This window comes from Ranitomeya variabilis, chromosome 2 (assembly GCF_051348905.1).
Source record: "Ranitomeya variabilis isolate aRanVar5 chromosome 2, aRanVar5.hap1, whole genome shotgun sequence".
Lineage (NCBI taxonomy): Eukaryota > Metazoa > Chordata > Amphibia > Anura > Dendrobatidae > Ranitomeya > Ranitomeya variabilis.
In genome coordinates this window covers 92,453,278-92,472,016 of record NC_135233.1, presented here as the reverse complement: position 1 = coordinate 92,472,016, position 18,739 = coordinate 92,453,278, and the positions used below count along the sequence as shown (strand labels likewise).

At 40.4% G+C, this 18,739-nt stretch overlaps 1 protein-coding gene across 5 annotated transcripts in view; it reads left to right on the top strand.

Annotated features, from left to right (window-relative positions):
• The window catches only part of EML6 (EMAP like 6), a 170,985-nt gene that overhangs the window by 115,181 nt on the left and 37,065 nt on the right, over window positions 1–18,739 (top strand). For 2 of the 5 annotated variants that reach the window (XM_077282700.1, XM_077282701.1), the window contains exons 26-29: window positions 1,284–1,485; window positions 3,146–3,272; window positions 4,307–4,414; window positions 13,483–13,497. In XM_077282700.1, coding sequence (XP_077138815.1) covers window positions 1,284–1,485; window positions 3,146–3,272; window positions 4,307–4,414; window positions 13,483–13,497 — 452 coding nt within the window. The remainder of the gene's footprint in view (window positions 1–1,283; window positions 1,486–3,145; window positions 3,273–4,306; window positions 4,415–13,482; window positions 13,498–18,739) is intronic. The other 3 variants (XM_077282703.1, XM_077282704.1, XM_077282702.1) reach the window with 2 other exon arrangements.

Here is an 18,739-nt window from a genome sequence, read left to right as displayed (position 1 = left end):
CTCCCACTGTTGATTTCTTCACTCCAAGCTAGTTGGCTATTGCAGATTCAGTCTTCCCAGCCTGGTGCAGGGCTACAATTTTGTTTCTGGTGTCCTTTGACAGCTCTTTGGTCTTCACCATAGTGGAGTTTGGAGTCAGACTGTTTGAGGGTGTGCACAGGTGTCTTTTTATATTGATAACAAGTTCAAACAGGTGCCATTACTACAGGTAATGAGTGGAGGAAAGAGGAGACTCTTAAAGAAGAAGTTACAGGTCTGTGAGAACCAGAAATCTTGATTGTTTGTTTCTGACCAAATACTTATTTTCCACCAGAATATGCAAATAAAATGATAAAAAAACAGACAATGTGATTTTCTGGATTTTTTTTTCTCAGTTTGTCTCCCATAGTTGAGGTCTACCTATGATGTAAATTACAGACGCCTCTCATCTTTTTAAGTGGTGGAACTTGCACTATTGCTGACTGACTAAATACTTTTTTGCCCCACTGTATCTGTGACTTGCTTTTTCGATATTATTTTATTGTTGTGCGAGGGCTGTAAAACAATGGCACAATCCCAGATAAGTCCCACAGAAATTGCATTCACATAGCCTTAGGCTATGTTCCCACAATGAGTATTTGGTGAGTTTTTGATGTTGCAAATTTTGCTCCTATCTCAGTAATGGGAGATTCTGCAATGAATACAGATTTTTTTTTTCCCTCAGAATTGAGACTTTTGATAATGACTGATCAATTTTGGCAGAGAAAGAAGCAGATTCCTCTGTTAAGATATATTACAAAGTTTCTAATTGTCATGTGCACTATTGATTTATGAAATAAAAATTAAAACTATGGTTATTCTTTAACTTTAGTCAGGATTTCTATAAGTGTAAATAGTCTAACCCTTTTTATGACCACTTTGTTGGTCCTGCAACCTTCCTGTTTTAATAACATTTTTACAAACTAATCTTTTTTTTTTTTATATATATCACCTCTGTCTAAGCAGTTTTTGCATGTAACTAACCATGTATTGCAATGTCAGTGGGCTTCCGGGGCTTTTCTGAATGCAGTTTACTGTTCAAGTATGGTGTTCTCACAGCTGAAGGGATGGGGCGATTTGGGGGAGCGTTTTTAGCAACTTTTTCATATATATTGGTATAAGTTCTCTATTGCTATGATGTCTTTGTGCAACATAATATGATAAAGACATATAAAAAAGTTAACCTTTTTGAGCTGCTCTGTTTTGTCAATTAACACTAGAGAAATCAACATAAAAAGTTCACAATTTTTTGTCTCCTATTATAGGGTCGTGATGCCAAATTCAAAAAATATGTCGGCCATAGCGCTCATGTGACCAATGTCCGGTGGTTATACGATGATTCCACGCTGCTGACTGTAGGTGGGGCAGATACCGCGCTGATGATCTGGACACGAGAGGCATTTGGCAACTTAGAGAGTAAACCTGTGGACAGCGAAGAGTCAGATACTGATGCAGAGGAAGATGGAGGTGGGGAAGTAAATCAATATGCTGATTTAAAGGAGATTTCTAGTTTCAATAGCTCATTTTAAAGCACCACTTCAGCATTTTTTATGATTCCAGTACTGGAGTGGTACCACAAATCCAAGATCCCTGACCATAGTATTATACTCACCATCTGCCATCTTCAGCTGTACTTGACTCATTGCCATCTTGTGACCACAATGTCTGTCTGACCAGAAGTCAGAGGTAATGGTCACAAGCTCTCAGCGTCAATCTATGAGATAATCGGTCAGGCCTCGTTCTGGCTCACATTGACTTACATTGAGTAGTGACTTCTGGATCAGCCAGCATACGGTGAAGAGATCCAGCAGGTCACAAACTGCAGAAGATGAATGCAGTGTGACGCCGATAACAGATAAAGATGGCAACTGGTAAGTATATTACTAGGTGCAGGGAACTTAGATTAGTTGCACCGCTCCAATGGTGAAATAGAGAGAAATGCTGGAGGGGTGCGTTAAGTAATCCTGTTTCGGAATTCTGAGTTAATAGAGGAGGTCCCTCATTATGGACCTTCAGCTACAAGGAGCATCTCCCTCCCCTAAGCATCAGTCATATCCTTGCATTTCTCAACTAACAGATTTATGTCTGTAGGCAATGGCCCAGATTCAGTATTCAGACGCTCCTGATTCATTAAGATGTGCATGCCAGAAATCTTACTTAAGTCTATAACTGGAAATAAGATGTTGTAGTTTCATGTGCCCACGCCGAATTTTGGTAAAGCCGAGAAAAACTGGCATAAAAGCACCAAAAGACACAAAAATGTTCAACTTTTCAAAGCAATTTACCCCAAAATCTTGACGAAATTGCTTTGATGAATGAGAGCTAATGTGCAATACTTTGGGGCTGATTCATTAAAACAGGTGTATTGCATGCTTAGCACATGCAAATTGATGAATTTGGGGCATCTTCTGAGTGGTGTGCGCCTCTGAGCACCACACCAGAAATGCTACTCCAATCATTGCATTTTTAATTATTTTGGTGGGCAGGCATAACTGCGCCCTGGTTCCTCCCCAGCTTCACCCGTTTCCATGAAGCTAATTCAAACTTGGGTGAAAACACAAAATTCGCAACATTTTGGTCGATCCCCCATTACTCAAATTGTTGTGACTTTTCAAAGCTTTTACCCCAGTTTTGATAAATCAGCCCCATAATTCGTCCTGTGGTGATGCTGCAGTGATGTTGAACTCTTGCAGTCGGCTTTCCTCACTGATTAAAGGTAATAATTAGTGATGAGCGAATATATTGGTTACTCGAGATTTCTCGAGCATGCTCGGGTGACCTCCGAGTATTTTTTAGTGCTCGGAGATTTAGTTTTTATTGCCGCAGCTGAATGATTTACATCTGTTAGCCAGCATAAGTACATGTGGGGATTCCCTAGCAACAGGGCAACCCCCACATGCAAGAAAAACTAAATCACCGAGCACTAAAAAATACTCGGAGCTCACTCGAGCATGCTCGAGAAATCTCGAGTAACGAGTATATTTCCTCATCACTAGTAATAATCTTTTTCAGATGACTTTCAGAACAAAACTGCGTTGTCCATAAAACCCTTTTAATATACTATGGTGGCTGAGCGTAGTTTATTTTCTTATTACTGTTCATTTGAATATCAGTTTATTTTACCTAGGTTACGACAGTGATGTTGCCAGAGAGAAATCCATTGATTACACCACTAAAATCTATGCTGTGAGCATACGAGAGATGGAAGGAACAAAACCACATCAGCAGATAAAGGAAGCTTCTGTGGAGGAAAGGTACATTCAAGGGCAGACACCAGGTGTGGGTCACATAACTATGGCTCACACTTAAAGGCTTTGTACCAAGTTTTAAAGGTGATGAGGGTCTGATCACTAGGGCCTCCACCTCTCCCGAGAACAGAGTCCCATGTGAATGGACCTTTGCAGTCCCAAAGAAAGTAAATGGAGTGAAGATGTGCATGCTTGACCTCTTCTCTTTGAAAATGGCTCTGCACAGTTCTGTTCTTGGAGATAGTGGTGGTCCCAGCGGTCGGGCCCTGAGTGATCTGCAAGGTATCACTGGAGGTAATTTTAAAACTTGGTGCCACCTCTTTTTAGTCATTTTGATATTTCAAATAGCTGCATTTGCTGAAGTCACACGTTGCCTTTAATTCTGATATACAGCAATGCCAGCAGTTATCATGACCATTACACTTTGATTTTCATTTCCAGTTCATGTTGTAATACCAGTCAGAGCAATTAAATTCTATCACCAAGTCATTCTACATTTTCAATGTATCAGAGGCGTTAATCACGTCTCTCAATACAACAGTGAGCAGATCACCGTCATTTTGATGGCACACATGAATCATTTCATGCCAGCTTCATATCGATTAGGAAGCAGATGTCTTGCATAAAAAATGCAAATACCTTGCCGTAGTTGTTAATATCAACCTTGCCATACTTAGCGCCATCTTTAGCATCTTTAGCTCCAGTTTTTGGCCAGTCTGAATTAGTGGAAAGTGTTTTTGCCCATAAGGTTCTCCAAGGATGTGTTTCACTTTACATTTGTGCCATATGCCTGGAAAGCCATAACCACAAATACCGAGTAACTGGCGCTGACGGATCACTGTCCCTTTATCGTTTCATCCTGTATTAGTACCAAAATATTTTTAGTCCAAATTTCATCTTTTTTTTGTTAATGAAATGAATGAAAAAGAACAGAAGAAAAGTTGTGTACTTCTTTCTTCTGTCTCCCTCTATATCTTGTCTTCTTTTCTCTTTTTCTGTCTTCTTCCCCTCTATTTTTCTGTCCTTTCTATGGGCATTAGGTTCAGATACCAATGTAACCTGCCAAAATCAGGTGATAATTTTGGTGTTTGCGAGTATTTTGACCCCTGCTCATCTCTAATCTCTATGATCATGCAATTTCTGAGAAGGTAAGTATCCTGCATGGATTCACTCTTGTGAATCATGTGCCTCCTTGCACGTGGCATCCAACAAGATGCAGAGCTTTGAATTCTAGAATGCAATATGACTGCCAGATGTTGCATTTCACCAATACATGCATATCCACCACCCCCAGAGCTAACCACCAACTCTTCCTTTTTTCATGTTGTTTTACCTGTGGCTTTCCTATATGCAACATGCGGAATCCGTGCATTTGGTCATTATAGTGTATTTAGTAAGACATCTTCAGCATAAATCATAGACTATTAGACTGGTAATGACTGATGTAAAATATGCTTTACATTCTATCAGATCTTGCTTGGATTGTTGTATTATTGGTTAATAGAAGGGGTCTTTAGCTTAAGGAGACTGGTGCTCATGTGGCCAAAGATTGCTGTATGCGGCTTCACAGCATAATGCAGGTAAACAGGCTTGCATTGCAACCCGCAAGGTACTGGGACCACAACAAGCAAGTCGTTAAGAATTTAACTGGTTACCACTTTTTGCGAGTTCCGGTATTTTGTGGGTCACAAGGTGACCCCATTCACCAGCACTAGTCCTCATTCACCTGCCCTTGTTGCAGGTAAGTTATAGTCTGCAGGACATTTCACATGTCAGTTTTTTTTACAATATCACGGATGACAAGACCCAATACAAGTCTATGGGTCCCCGAAAAACATGTACAGCACACGGATGGCATCAGTGTACAGTCTGTATTTAACATTGCAAAGTATAGGAGAAGGTTTGTCATTTACTTACTTATCCATGGTGAAAAACTCAACACAAGGATGGTAAAAACGGACACACAGACGGTATACTGATGGTAAAAACTGACACTTGGACCATAAACTAATGACACAGTAATCCAAAAAACTGATGACACATGTATTTTTTTTTTTACATACATGGACATGTGAATGAGGCCTTATACTGTGATGTAGCAGCATCGTGCAGTGATCTTAGGAGGCGCCACCTATATTGCAGCCACAATCTTGGTGTAGTCCCAGTCTAATGAGCAGTCATAGAGCTCTGTATATGGGAGAAGTGCAGAAAGGTCAAACTCAACTCTGTTTATATATGTTGCAGGATAGAACATGTAGTACAATGTATACAGAGGTGTATGTATGGCTATAGACAGCTTTTTCCCGGTGTAGAACATGTAATTATATATATGGTCCCCACATGTAATAGTTTTGCAGCCTCCACAATAAGGGGATCTACAGGGTGGTCCATGTATATAGATACACCTAAATAAAATGGGAATGGTTGGTGATATCAGCTTCCTGTTTGTGGCACATTAGTATATGGGAGGGGGAAACTTTTCAAGATGGATGGTGACCATGGCGGCCATTTGGAAGTCGGCCATTTTGGATCCAACTTTATTTTTTCCTATGAGATGAGAGTCATGTGACAGATCAAACATATTGAGAACTTCACAAGAAAAACAATGGTGTGCTTGGTTTTAATGTAACTTTATTCTTCCGTGAGTTATTTACAAGTTTATGACCACTTATAAAATGTGTTGAAAGTGCTGCCCATTGTGTTGGATTGTCAATGCAACCCTCTTCTCCCACTCTTGATACACTGTTAGCAACACTGCAGAAGAAATGCCAGTCTAAGGGGGTCAGATTCCTTGTAGGAATGCTCCGACCTGACACCCATAATGTGGTGTTGCACCATCTTGCTGGAAAAACGCAGGGAACGTGCCATCTTCAGTGCATAAAGAGGGCAACACATCATCATGTAGCAATTTTAGATATCCAGTGGCATTGAGGTTTCCATTGATGAAGAATGGCCCCGCTATCTTTGTACCCCATTTACCACACCATACCATCAAGTATGGTGTCAGGTCTGAGCATTCCTGAACAGTTTCCTGGAAAGTGGATTGGTCATCGTGGGCCAGTTGAATGGCCACCAAGGTCTCCCAATCTGACCCCCTTAGACTTTTATCTTTGGGGTCATGTGAAGGCACTTGTCTATGCTGTGAAGATGCGAGATGTGCAGCATCTGTAACCATGGATACTGGAATCCTGTGCTAGCATTTCTTCTACGGTTCTTCTATCATTTCTTCTATCAGTGTGTCAAGAGTGGGAGAAGAGGGTTGCATTGACAATCCAACACAATGGGCAGCACTTTGAACACATTTTATAAGTGGTCATAAACTTGTAAATAACTCATGAAAGAATAAAGTTACATTAAAACCAAGCACACCATTGCTTTTCTTGTGAAATTCTCAATAAGATTGATGTGTCACATGACCCTCTACCAATTGAAAAAAATAAAGTTAGATCCAAAATGGCCAACTTCAAAATGGCCGCCATGGTCACCACCCATCTTGAAAAGTCCCCCCCCTCTCATATACTAATGTGCCACAAACCTATAAATGGCCCACCCTGTACTCTGGCGGGAGCACTCTGACTAAAGCTGGATTATTTGCAGCGCTCCCTTCACTAATTATTGGTATTATTAATCTGTGAAACCCCTTAAATATCTTCACAGTACAGAATGCACAATGACCCTCTAAGCACATTATTTAGTGCAGTTTATTTTCTGATCTTCTAGATAGCATTTTATTTCATGTATTTACAGATATTGCATATATTATATTACAACGTTGTGTTTGTGAAGATGTGGTTTATGATGTATGTATGTTTTTTATGTAATATAGTGGTCTCCGACCAGCATCTTTTCAGCTGTTGCAGAACTGTAACTCCCAGCATGCCCCAGTAGCCATAGACTAGCAGGGGATGCTGGAAGTTGGAGTTCCACTACAGCTGAAGAAGCACTAGTTGTAGACCACTGGTGTAATGCTGAACACAAAACTAAAGGATGTGTCGTAAAACTTACTCGATTCACTTGTATTTTCAAAGGAGTTCTGATTTCCAGATATCGGTGTCACCTCCGGGTCCTGGCACATTCGCTTCCAGCTTGACATGCCCACACAAAAAACGCTCCTATGTGTTGCCACGTTAATAATGAGGGATATTTATCTGGCTCTTGTCAAGAACTAGGCCAGCCCCATCATCTCTACATTGCCTAGTCGGAGAAGAGGGCTGCTTTACTTACTGAAATGAGCCACTTAACTAACCCCCATCCCGCACAGCCCTGATGATGTGCCAACACGGGAAAAAAAATCTGCTGTGTCCAACTCAAGCTGGAAGAGAATCTGGGCTGATGTTGACTTCTGCAGATCAAGTGTGCAACCCTTTACGTCAATTTCATAAAACAAAACAATTGTTATTCGGAGAAATGTTAAGTTTGTCACAAGAAACCCACACGAGATCTCTGAAATATTAATGAATGCCTATCCTACATGATTTCGATTTGGAGTTACTTAGTGTTATTTTCATATTAATTTTGAGTTCATAAATGAGTAGTACACATGAAAATGAGAAACTTTGTAATATATTTTATCAGAGGAATCTGCTTCTTTCCTTGTCAGGACTGATCGTTAATTTTCTAAATTGTTTTTTCTTGGGAAAAATCAGTATTCAGTGAAGACGGATTTTGATATTATTGAGATAGGATATGACAGATACTACTAATGAGATTCTATGTAGACCACGGGGGGTGGGCTCTGCTACTAGCTCCTCCCTCCTCCTCGCCCCGCCCCATACATAGAATCTCATCAGCACCAACTGTCATCTCCTATCTCAGTAATAGGGAAATCTGTCTGCACTGAATACAGAGTTCATCATATTTCCTATCAGATTTTATCAGAGAATTGAGAATTTTAAGAATGAAAGATCAGTCTTGGCACAGAAGGCATATTTCTCCTATAAGATATATTACAAAGTTGCTTATTTTCCTGTGTACACTTGATTAATTAAATACAAATTAAACAACACTTACGGTACTCTTTAGAAGGTTTTCTGTCAATGAAACCTGTTAAGTTCAGCTGTCAACCACTGACAGCAGCGGGACTTAACACGCACCAGCAGGAAGCGGATCATTAATCCTGCCCATTGGCGCACCTTTCACATGATCGCCAGTTGTTATAACAGTCGGAGGTCTGCATTACGATATCCTTGTGAATGCAGAACCGTTGTTGGTGTTCATAGGAGATCGTGATTTCTGCTATATATACCAGTGCTAGTGCACTGCTATGTATAGCAGAGGCGACCAGACGATCGGAGCTTCAAGTTTCCTAAGGGACTATTAAATTCAGTGAAAAGTTTTTAAAAAAAAAAGTTTTTTAAAATATGAAAATAAAAAAACATGAAAAGTTCAAATCACCCCCCTTTTTGCCCCATTGAAAATAGAACAATTAAAAAAATATATATATAGATATTTGGTATCTCTGCGTTCAGAAATGTCCAATCAATGAAAATATAGAAACAATGCGATCAGTAAACGTCGTAACGAGAAAATGAGTCAAAACTCTACATTTTTTTTGTCCGCCGCAACATTGCAATAAAATTAAATAAGAGGCAAGAAAACATCGTATTTACCCCAAAATGATATGAATAAAAACGTCAGCTCAGCTAGCAAAAAATAAACCCTCACCTAGCACGAGTCTTGAAAAATGGTGACATAAGCAAAATATTTTTTTCTTCCAAATTTCAGATTTTTTTTTTCACTACTGGAATTAAAAAAAACTATACATGTTTAGTATCTGCGTACTCATATTGACCTGGAGATTCGTGTTGTCAGATCAGTTTTTCCTGAAATCAATGATGTTGTTCAAAATAATTCATCCCGCAAAAACAAGTCCTCATACATCTATAGTGACGGAAAAATAAAATGGCTCTTGGAAGAAGTGGAGGAAACAATGAAAGCGCAAAAACGGAAAATAGCAAGGAAAGAAGGTGTTAAACAACTTTTGAGATAATTGTCCAAATACTTTTGGTCACTTTCAAAAGAGTCAGCTACATATTAAAGAGCTGTAACTCATAAAGCCTTAAGGCCCCGTCTCACATAGCGATTTACCAACGATCACGACCAGCGATACGACCTGGCCGTGATCGTTGGTAAGTCGTTGTGTGGTCGCTGGGGAGCTGTCACACAGACAGCTCTCTCCAGCGACCAACGATCAGGGGAACGACTTCGGCATCGTTGAAACTGTCTTCAACGATGCCGAAGTCCCCCTGCAGCACCCGGGTAACCAGGGTAAACATCGGGTTACTAAGTGCAGGGCCGCGCTTAGTAACCCGATGTTTACCCTGGTTACCAAAAAAAAAAAACAGTACATACTCGCCTTTCGGTGTCCTTCAGGTCCCTTGCCGTCTGCTTCCTGCTCTGACTGAGTGCCGCCGTACAGTGAGAGCGCAGCACAGCAGTGACAGCAGAGCGCAGCGGTGACGTCACTGCTGTGCTGCGCTCTCACTGTACGGCGGCACTCAGTCAGAGCAGGAAGCAGACGGCAAGGGACCTGACGGGCACCGAAAGGCGAGTATGTACTGTTTGTTTTTTTTGGTAACCAGGGTAAACATCGGGTTACTAAGCGCGGCCCTGCGCTTAGTAACCCGATGTTTACCCTGGTTACCCGGGTGCTGCAGGGGGACTTCGGGATCGTTGAAGACAGTTTCAACGATGCCGAAGAGGTTCCCCTGATCGTTGGTCGCTGGAGAGAGCTGTCTGTGTGACAGCTCCCCAGCGACCACACAACGACTTACCAACGATCACGGCCAGGTCGTATCGCTGATCGTGATCGTTGGTAAATCGCTATGTGAGACGGGGCCTTAAGCCCATATTGATTATATAATTGTACATTGAATATGTTTTGGTAAACACCCAAAATGCCAAAACTTGTGTCACTCACCCAATATTTCTGGACCGAACTGTATATACTGGATGTATAGTGATTTAGGTATAGAAGGCTAGGAAACATGCCAATTTAATTCAAGTAAGCAAACTGGTGCTTAACACCAAAATCTGAACTGCAACCAAAGTACCAGAAATGGCTAGAGAACACCTTTTCTAATTGTATTTCACTTCTCCTATTTAATTCCATTTGTGGCTTATGTAAAGCTGTGGATTTCGTGTCTGTGCTGCAATGAGGCAGTGACACAAGAAAGTTCAGCTTAAACATCTTTACTTTCCAATTTAAAAATGTTCTTGTCCGGTTTGCAGCCAGAACATCCGAGTCAGTCCGTTGACATGGACAACCTGCACAGTAAGCGCTGTCCCCCCAGCGTGTGGTGCTGAAGCCGCCATTCATTCCTTCTCTCCAGCAGCGTTCGCTGGAGAGAAGGAATGAAAAATCAATGTTTTTTTTATTATTTTTGTGTTTAAAATAAAGATCCTTGTCACCTGCTGTCTCCCACCCCCTGTGCGCCCGCCCGCTGGCATTAAAATACCCGCGATGCTTCCTCTCAGCGCCGTAGCTTGTCCTGTATGAGCGGTCACGTGGTGCCACTCATTACAGTGATGAATATGCGGCTCCACCTCCCATAGGTGTGGAGCCGCATATTCATCACTGTAATGAGCGGTACCACGTGACTGCTCACACAGGACAAGCTGCGGCGCTGAGAGGAAGCATCGAGAGAGCTGGGTGAGTATTTTAATGCCAGCGGGCGGGCGCACAGGAGGTGGGAGGCGGCAGGTGACAAGGATCTTTATTTTAAACACAAAAATAATAAAAAAACATTGATTTTTCATTCCTTCTCTCCAGCGAACGCTGCTGGAGAGAAGGAATGAATGGCGGCTTCAGCACCACACGCTGGGGTGACAGCGCTTACTGTAGCGCTGTCTCCTGCACGGTCCGTGTGGTACTCAGTCGGCACACGGCTGCCGCACGTGTGCCACACTGATGTGCCACGTGAGCTCACGGACACGGATAACTCCGGTACCAATTTTTCCGGTACCTGAATTATCTGGACGTGTGAGACTGGCCTTACATAGAGCCTCCTGCTCTGTTGCTTGCAAAACTCAATACTGACCCACCCAAACCTTAGCTGAAAGTTTAAATGGGTATCGTGGCCATGGGCCACTCCCAAAATCCGGAGTGGAGGAAGAGATCTGTCCCACTACCATTCTTACAGATCTTTCCAAAATTAAAAGCCCATGTCAGGTTTTTTTTTAAATCTGACTTTGTCAAATAGCTTGCCCAAGTCCACACTCTCTTTTATTTTGCATTGTAGCCACAGCTGTGTCTGTGATTTCAACATTCTCCAGCAGGTTAAGTATGTTTCTAGGCACATTCTGGGGGACACGTACCGACCCTCATATATGATCCCCTTCACTGCCTCTCACTTTTTAATGATCATGACATAAGTGTCAGATGCTTAAAGCCTGAATATTACCGTACTTGTGGGCATGGATTGGAGCCTGGAAATAATCCAATATCAGCATGATAAAGCACTTTTCTTATCATAAATTATTCTTGCAATTCCAGGTTGTAAACAGTGAAAAAAATGCTATATTTCTATATTGCATAGTTCCTGCTTAGATAGGACACACAAGTCCTATACACATTTTCTTATGAGGCAGCATACTTTCTGGGTTACTCTACTTTGCTGCATGTATTTTATGAAAATGCTTTTGCAGAGGACCTGGTGGCCCTCCTCACTTCTGTTTTCATAAATTGTGTTCCCCCCAAAAATAGAAATACTGGAGCATCTTTTTTAATAACTTCATATTTTTACATTCCTCTACATTATCAACTGGGTGTTACTTTTCTCTTTGTGAAAGACGCATGCCCTTACACACTTTCCGGTACAGTTATTGTTCAGTGTAAGCATACTCTCCCAGCAGGTACACCCAGTTGTCAATTTATAAATATATTTCTTGGAGGAATAACAGAAGAACTCCACAATCAATAGTACCAAAATAGAAACTTAGCATTGAAGTCTTCAGGAGAAACAAGCAATTACTAAAAGAAATATGTCAGGAGATCTTGGAGTCCATTTTAAATAATAATAATCTTTATTTTTATATAGCACTAACATATTCTGCAGCGCTTTACAGTTTGCACACATTATCATCGCTGTCCCCGATGGGGCTCACTATCTAAATTCCCTATCAGTATGTCTTTGGAATGTGGGAGGAAACGGGAGAACCCAGAGGAAACCCACGCAAACAAGGTGGAGAATATACAAACTCCTTGAGGAAGTTTATCGGAACAAATGAATGTTCAAACCAAATATCCTTGGCATGACCAAAGAGATTGGTTCACATTCCCAACTACTTGTTTTCCATCCATCTATTCCCTACTCTGACTCTCGTAAAGCCAGATCTGTTATCCAAGAAAGAAGAGGTGGAGATGGATTAAAAACAAATAGGAGTGAAGGCGCTTTCAATTTTTTGGTCATACCAAGCGTGCACTGGGCGCCTGTGCTTGGTTTGGACAGTCATTTTGTGCCTTCACATTCCGTTTTAAAATGATGTTTCAAAACCACATTCTATATGCTGGGTTGGAGTGAATGGACATTATAGAGGAGAGATCTATGAGCCATTAAGTAGGAGCGGCTTCTGCTTGTCGAAGACCCGGCTGCCTGGTTTCTGGAGATTACAAGAAATGTTGACGTGTGATAATGCAGCGATCACAGGGACAGACATTCCTCAGCAGTTATCCTATTGAGGATTGCGATAGTCAGCATCTCCCCAGCCAAAGTTGCCAGTGTCCCTTTCAGAAAAGAATCATGTTTAAATAGAAATGTATAAAATTGGAGACTTATCAATCAATGGGGTTGAGTGATCAAGTAGATAAGTGCATTACTTTTGAGACCTCCATGAATTTGGACTGAAATATTTTTGATTTCACATTACTGCTATTATTTCCTTTATATGAAAAGTGAAATTGTACGCTTAGTATATGAAAACAACTAATTCTTCTACATATGATGTAGTTGTGTGCCAAATAATAAATTCTGCTTAGGAGAAGATAAGCATTGGTGCTGATATTACTGTGTTAATAAGTGGTTAATCCTGATACAATCAGTACATTTTGTGAACACTTCAGCAGATGTGTAATATTTCTGTAAATGAGTTGTGATTTCATCCTCTCGTGTCTGGCCGTGTTCTGTATGAATGTTAATGTGCGGCCTGAATGTTTTGTGCCGGCGAGGAAGAAAACGGTTAATATTTGTATTGTGTTTTAATCTGCTTTCCTTTGGAGGCAGGGCATTGTCAAGTAAGTATCCCAACAGAAAATGTTATTTTACATACATAGAAATTAGAGCTGTGCTGACACGACCATACATCACACTGCAGTCTGATTGTCATATCTCTGTCATTAATTATTATCAACTGTGTGTGGTCCGCCAACATCTCCAGTAGTGATAGCATCGGGAATGGAACCATACAGCCATAAAATGTATATTCATTGTATCATTATCGCTAGAACTGAACTTCTAGTCCTGAACCACTCTCAGAAGTCACTGCTGCATTTATCTAACATTTATGTTGTACTTACCCGATTCAAGACTTTATATCAAATGGAAAGAAATTGTTCCAAGTTGCTCTTGTGCCCGAGAAGAGGATCATTTACTGGTTAGACCCTTTGGGGAGTAAGGGATACCTCTTCTCTCATAATTCAGCCTTCCTGAATTGTTTGTGCTCAGTCTTCTTGGATTAAGGGGGTTGTCTGATCACAGCAGATCATTAACCAATCTATACAATAGGTCATCGGATCGGTTGGGGTCTGACAGCCAGAACTCCCACCGATCAGCAGTCCTTTGCTCTGGCAGTCACCGGATGTACTCACTTTGAACAGGACTGCAAAGTACACTTCTATTGAGTGTGTAGTATGTGATATTGAAGACATAGCCGTCATTTGGAGTGACCAGACAGCCCCATTAAAGTACAATATTGCTGTATTACAGATCCATTTTGTACAGATTTGTAAGGCTGCGTGCACGTGTTGATTTTAATTTCCATTTTTATGATCCATTTGGGGAAATAAAAAAACAAAACTAAATCGTTGAATTACAGGACCCATTCATTTTAATGGGTTTTTATGTTTGTTTGTTTTTTAAATGCATCTGATTGCATCCATTTAATCTGCAATCTTTTAGAATGATCCCAAAAAAAGTCCAAAAAACTGATCTATTTTATTTTTTTAAACAATAGTATGAGAACCAAATTATAATGCGTGGACATTCATTTTCTCATCCGTTTACAGATTTTTTTTATAGTAAAATCCGATTAGCTCAAAACAAAAATGGACGCAAACAGATCGAAAACCATTAAACAAAGTTTCCATTTTAAAATGGATCTGTTGATGGATCTGTTTAAAAAGTGAGACTTTGGTTTCAGTTTGATCTCAACTTGCATTCATTTTTTTTAGGATTAATTGCAAACGAATCCCAGATAGACATGTCAAAAATTGCGTTTTTCCAACAGATCCACAAACAGGTGGCAGCAACGTAATGTGAACATAGCCTTATACAACACCTGTAGCTTTCTGTTGACTTTTGCTGTATGCCTCCAATGCTATGATTTGGAGTTTATCTCTCCTAGGAGGGAAGAATAAAGGGAATAGATTTCAGTGGGCTCTTATCGTGGCTCAGGAAAAAAAAGCATGACATATTCCAACGCATGTAAGAATATAAAGTTATTCTCCCCTTGAAGCATCACTTCAAAGACAGAACACAGTCCCTCATGGTGACTCTATATGGCAGCATTCGGAGGGGCTATCTATGCCTTTAGAAAGAAACCATCAACTGCTAATAATGGGAATGTTTCAGAGAACAAGTAGTAATTATTTTATACAAGCTGAACAAGTGCAAAAAAACCCAGAATATTTACATAGTAGGGGGTAAAGAAAGACACGTCACTGGGCATAGAGGCTGATGTCTTCCTACATATGCATCCTATGGATCTTGTGTGTCTCCCATACAGATTATACTAAATTCTGCTGTGAAACTTCTGATATTGACAGATTCGGCTACCAGTGTAATGTGTATGGGACTTCCCAACTCTCCCCCTGACAGATAATGTTGGGTGAGGAGACAAGGATCTGGACTGTTGGGTTTCTCATGGCCGATTCTTTGTAAGCAGAGGAAATTGTCAGCTGCTGTCTCATAGAGAACATAGGCGCGCTCAGCCAAGCCGAGCTTCCCTGTGTATGGGGGAGTCTGGAGAGATGGGGCAATGTATGGTGGAGTTTTAGGCCGTGTTTCATTGATGGAAGCTCTTTCAGATAATCTGTTCATACGATTGATGTTGTGTTTCTATTAAGATAAATGAACCTTCCAGTGTCAGAATTTGTGCTGGCCTCTGATTTGGCCAGCCTGTTTAGTTGACAGCTATTTCTCTAGACTCCCGTACACGTGTACACAAGAGGAATAATTCGCTACCTGGCACCTGCATACACACTACATAGCTGGCATGTCCACCATAAATCGGTAGTTTGCCCCATAAACATCCACATCTATTCCATAGGTGATATTTTTTTCTATCACTAGGGGTCTGAAGTTCCCAAAGACCTCTGTGTCATGGTGGCAATGATAAGCTTGTATGACCACTGAGACTCCAATAAGCATTTCTGACCACTGAGACCCCTAACAGTCATAAGAACAAGGGTCCCAAAGTCCCTTCTCTCAGTAATTCAAATGGACTGGTAATGGAGCTCACTAACCATTTGTTTACACAGGGTATTTTGGGATCCTTCTGCTCATGATCATAAGGGGTTATAGTATTCGGATTCGCCTTCTGCCCATTGATCATCCATTTATCACCTTTCCTGTAGAAATGTCTTCCGTGAATGGTCAGCTTTTGGTTTTAGACTTGTCTTCAAAAGTCCATCTAAATCTGTGTACATAAAATGTTCATTAAGTTACATCATTTTTCATTATGCAATTTATCTTTTTTTTGCAGTGGATATTTCATTTATCGCAATATACTTTATTATTTCTAGTTTATATCATAGTTATATCTAAGAAAAAGCAAAAGCACATTGAAGATATGATTGAATGATGATCTTTTACCCTAATATTAAAGGCTAGCGATATGGTTTTTGCCTTAAAATTCTAGAATGGCGATAGAATGCCTGGTGCCAATCGTGTACAGTAGTGGAGATGCGACATGCATGGAACCGAGAGCCACTTGTAACTATCGAGACACTAGTTAGGCAACACTAATATGAAATAGGGAATATCGGTATGAAGAATAACTGAGATATAGACAAAAGGGCGTGTTCTCCAGCACCAAAGGAAAGTAGTTAACACATATTAAAAAGAAATCTCAAAATGCTTACACGTTTCCGGTAGAATAACCCTTAATCATAGCTATGAGCTATCAGCTGTGATTAAAGGTTACGGTATTCTACCTGAAACTTGTAAGAATGATGGGTTTTCTTTTTTTTTTTTAATATGTGCACATTCTCTCTTTTTTTTGTAATCGTATATGATGAGAGGTTAAGTTTTAACTACTTTCCTTTGGTGCTGGAGAACATCTCCTTTTGGACCATTAAGAGCTATTTGACCTGAAAGCCAGACCAGTGCATACTCCATCCACAACAGCCGACCACAGACGGTCTATCCAGGAGGTCTCCTGGGATACTTATCTCTAGTAAATGATGAGAATGATGGCAGCCAGTGCTCACTGAGCGACCTAATACAGACTGTTCGCAGATTCATGGTCGTATAGTGCCACAGAATCAGGTATTGTAAATCCACCTTTAGTTTTGCAGTGTGATTAGTGGCCTTCTGATATAGATAATCTGATATGCTTTGGGAGGTGCTTCATTATCTGATTTTCTTGCCTATTTTTTATTTTCATTCTTTAGTTAAATTTACTAAGGTCATCCCCAATAATCTCAGCAGCCCCTAAGGGGTTCATCCAAAATGCTCTGAAATCTACATAGGACAAAAAAATCTGCCAGTGGACAAAGCTTTAGGGGCGCTAAAGATTATCTGTGATGTTTTTACCTATATAAATAATTAAAACAGAAAATAGGCAATAAAATCAGATAACTAAGATTATTTCTTTATATACATGGGGTTTAAAAAAGTTCATTTATGACAACTATGCCTTTCCATATGCTTTAATAGGGCACATGGATGTCATAGAGGAGATTGCCATTCTCCGAACCCCCTCAATGAGCCATTGCTGCTCTCTGTAAGATGGCTTTGACTCTTTCAGACATGGCCCATCTATGCATTACAAATTACATGATTTGAATGGACTCTTATTTCCGACCTGAACACAGAAAAAGTCTGACAAAACATCTGGCTTTGTCTTTGTGAGGGAACGACCCTATCTATGGATAGCATTTCTGTACATATAAATGACATGAGCTACTGAGCTCAGTGATTAGCTGCAGCAGTAATGTGTGCTGTACTATTGAAACCCTGCTAGACACCACTAAACAGCACTGGACCTGGAATGGGTGAGTACTATTTGTGTCTGGTGTTTTAGAGGTATAGGAGCATTTGCAAGAATAACATTTTAAATAAGAAATATTGATCTGACATAATTGTGATTAATACACATCAGATCAGATCATCCCCATGATTGCTATTTATATTTTAATAGCAGCCTACACTTTGGGGCCTATATACTAAGTAAATACGAAAATTGAGTTTGTGACCTTTCATTTATTAGTTGTTAAAAGGCTTAATCATTACTGAATTTCATAACCATTTTTTATACACTATGTTCCAAATTATTATGCAAATTGGATTTAAGTGTCATAAAGATTTAATTGTTTTGTTTTTCAAATAAACTCATGTATGGTATTGTCTCAGGGCTCAATGGTTCACTGAAATCAATCTTAAACACATGTGACAATTAGTTTTCCAGGTGATTCTAATTAAAGGAAAACTACTTAAAAATGATGTGCCACATTATTAAGCAGGCCACAGGCTTTAAGCAATATGGGAAATAAAAAGGATCTCTCTGCTGCTGAAAAGCGTTAAATAGTTCAATGCCTTGGTCAAGGTATGAAAACATTAGATATGTCACGAAAACTTAAGTGATCATCATACTGTGAAGAGATTTGTGACTGAAACAGAGCACAGACAGAGTTCATGCAGATAAAGGCATAATGAGGAAGGTTTCTGCCAGACAAATTCATTGGATTAAGAGAGCAGCTGCCAAAATATTATTACAAAGCAGCAAACAGTTATTTGAAGCTGCTGGTGCCTCTTGAGTCCCTCGAACCTCAAGGTGTAGGATCCTTCAAAGGCTTGCTGTGGTGCATAAACCTACTATTCGGCCACCCCTAAACAGTTTTCACAAGCAGAAACTGTTGCATTGGGCACAGTCTGGTGTACTGATGAGTGTCGAGCAACCCTGGATGGTCCAGATGGATGGAGTAGTGGATGGTTGGTGGATGGCCACCATGTCCCAACAAGGCTTTGACGTCAGCAAGGAGGTGAAGGAGTCATGTTTTGGGCCGGAATCATGGGGAAACAGTTGGTAGGAACCTT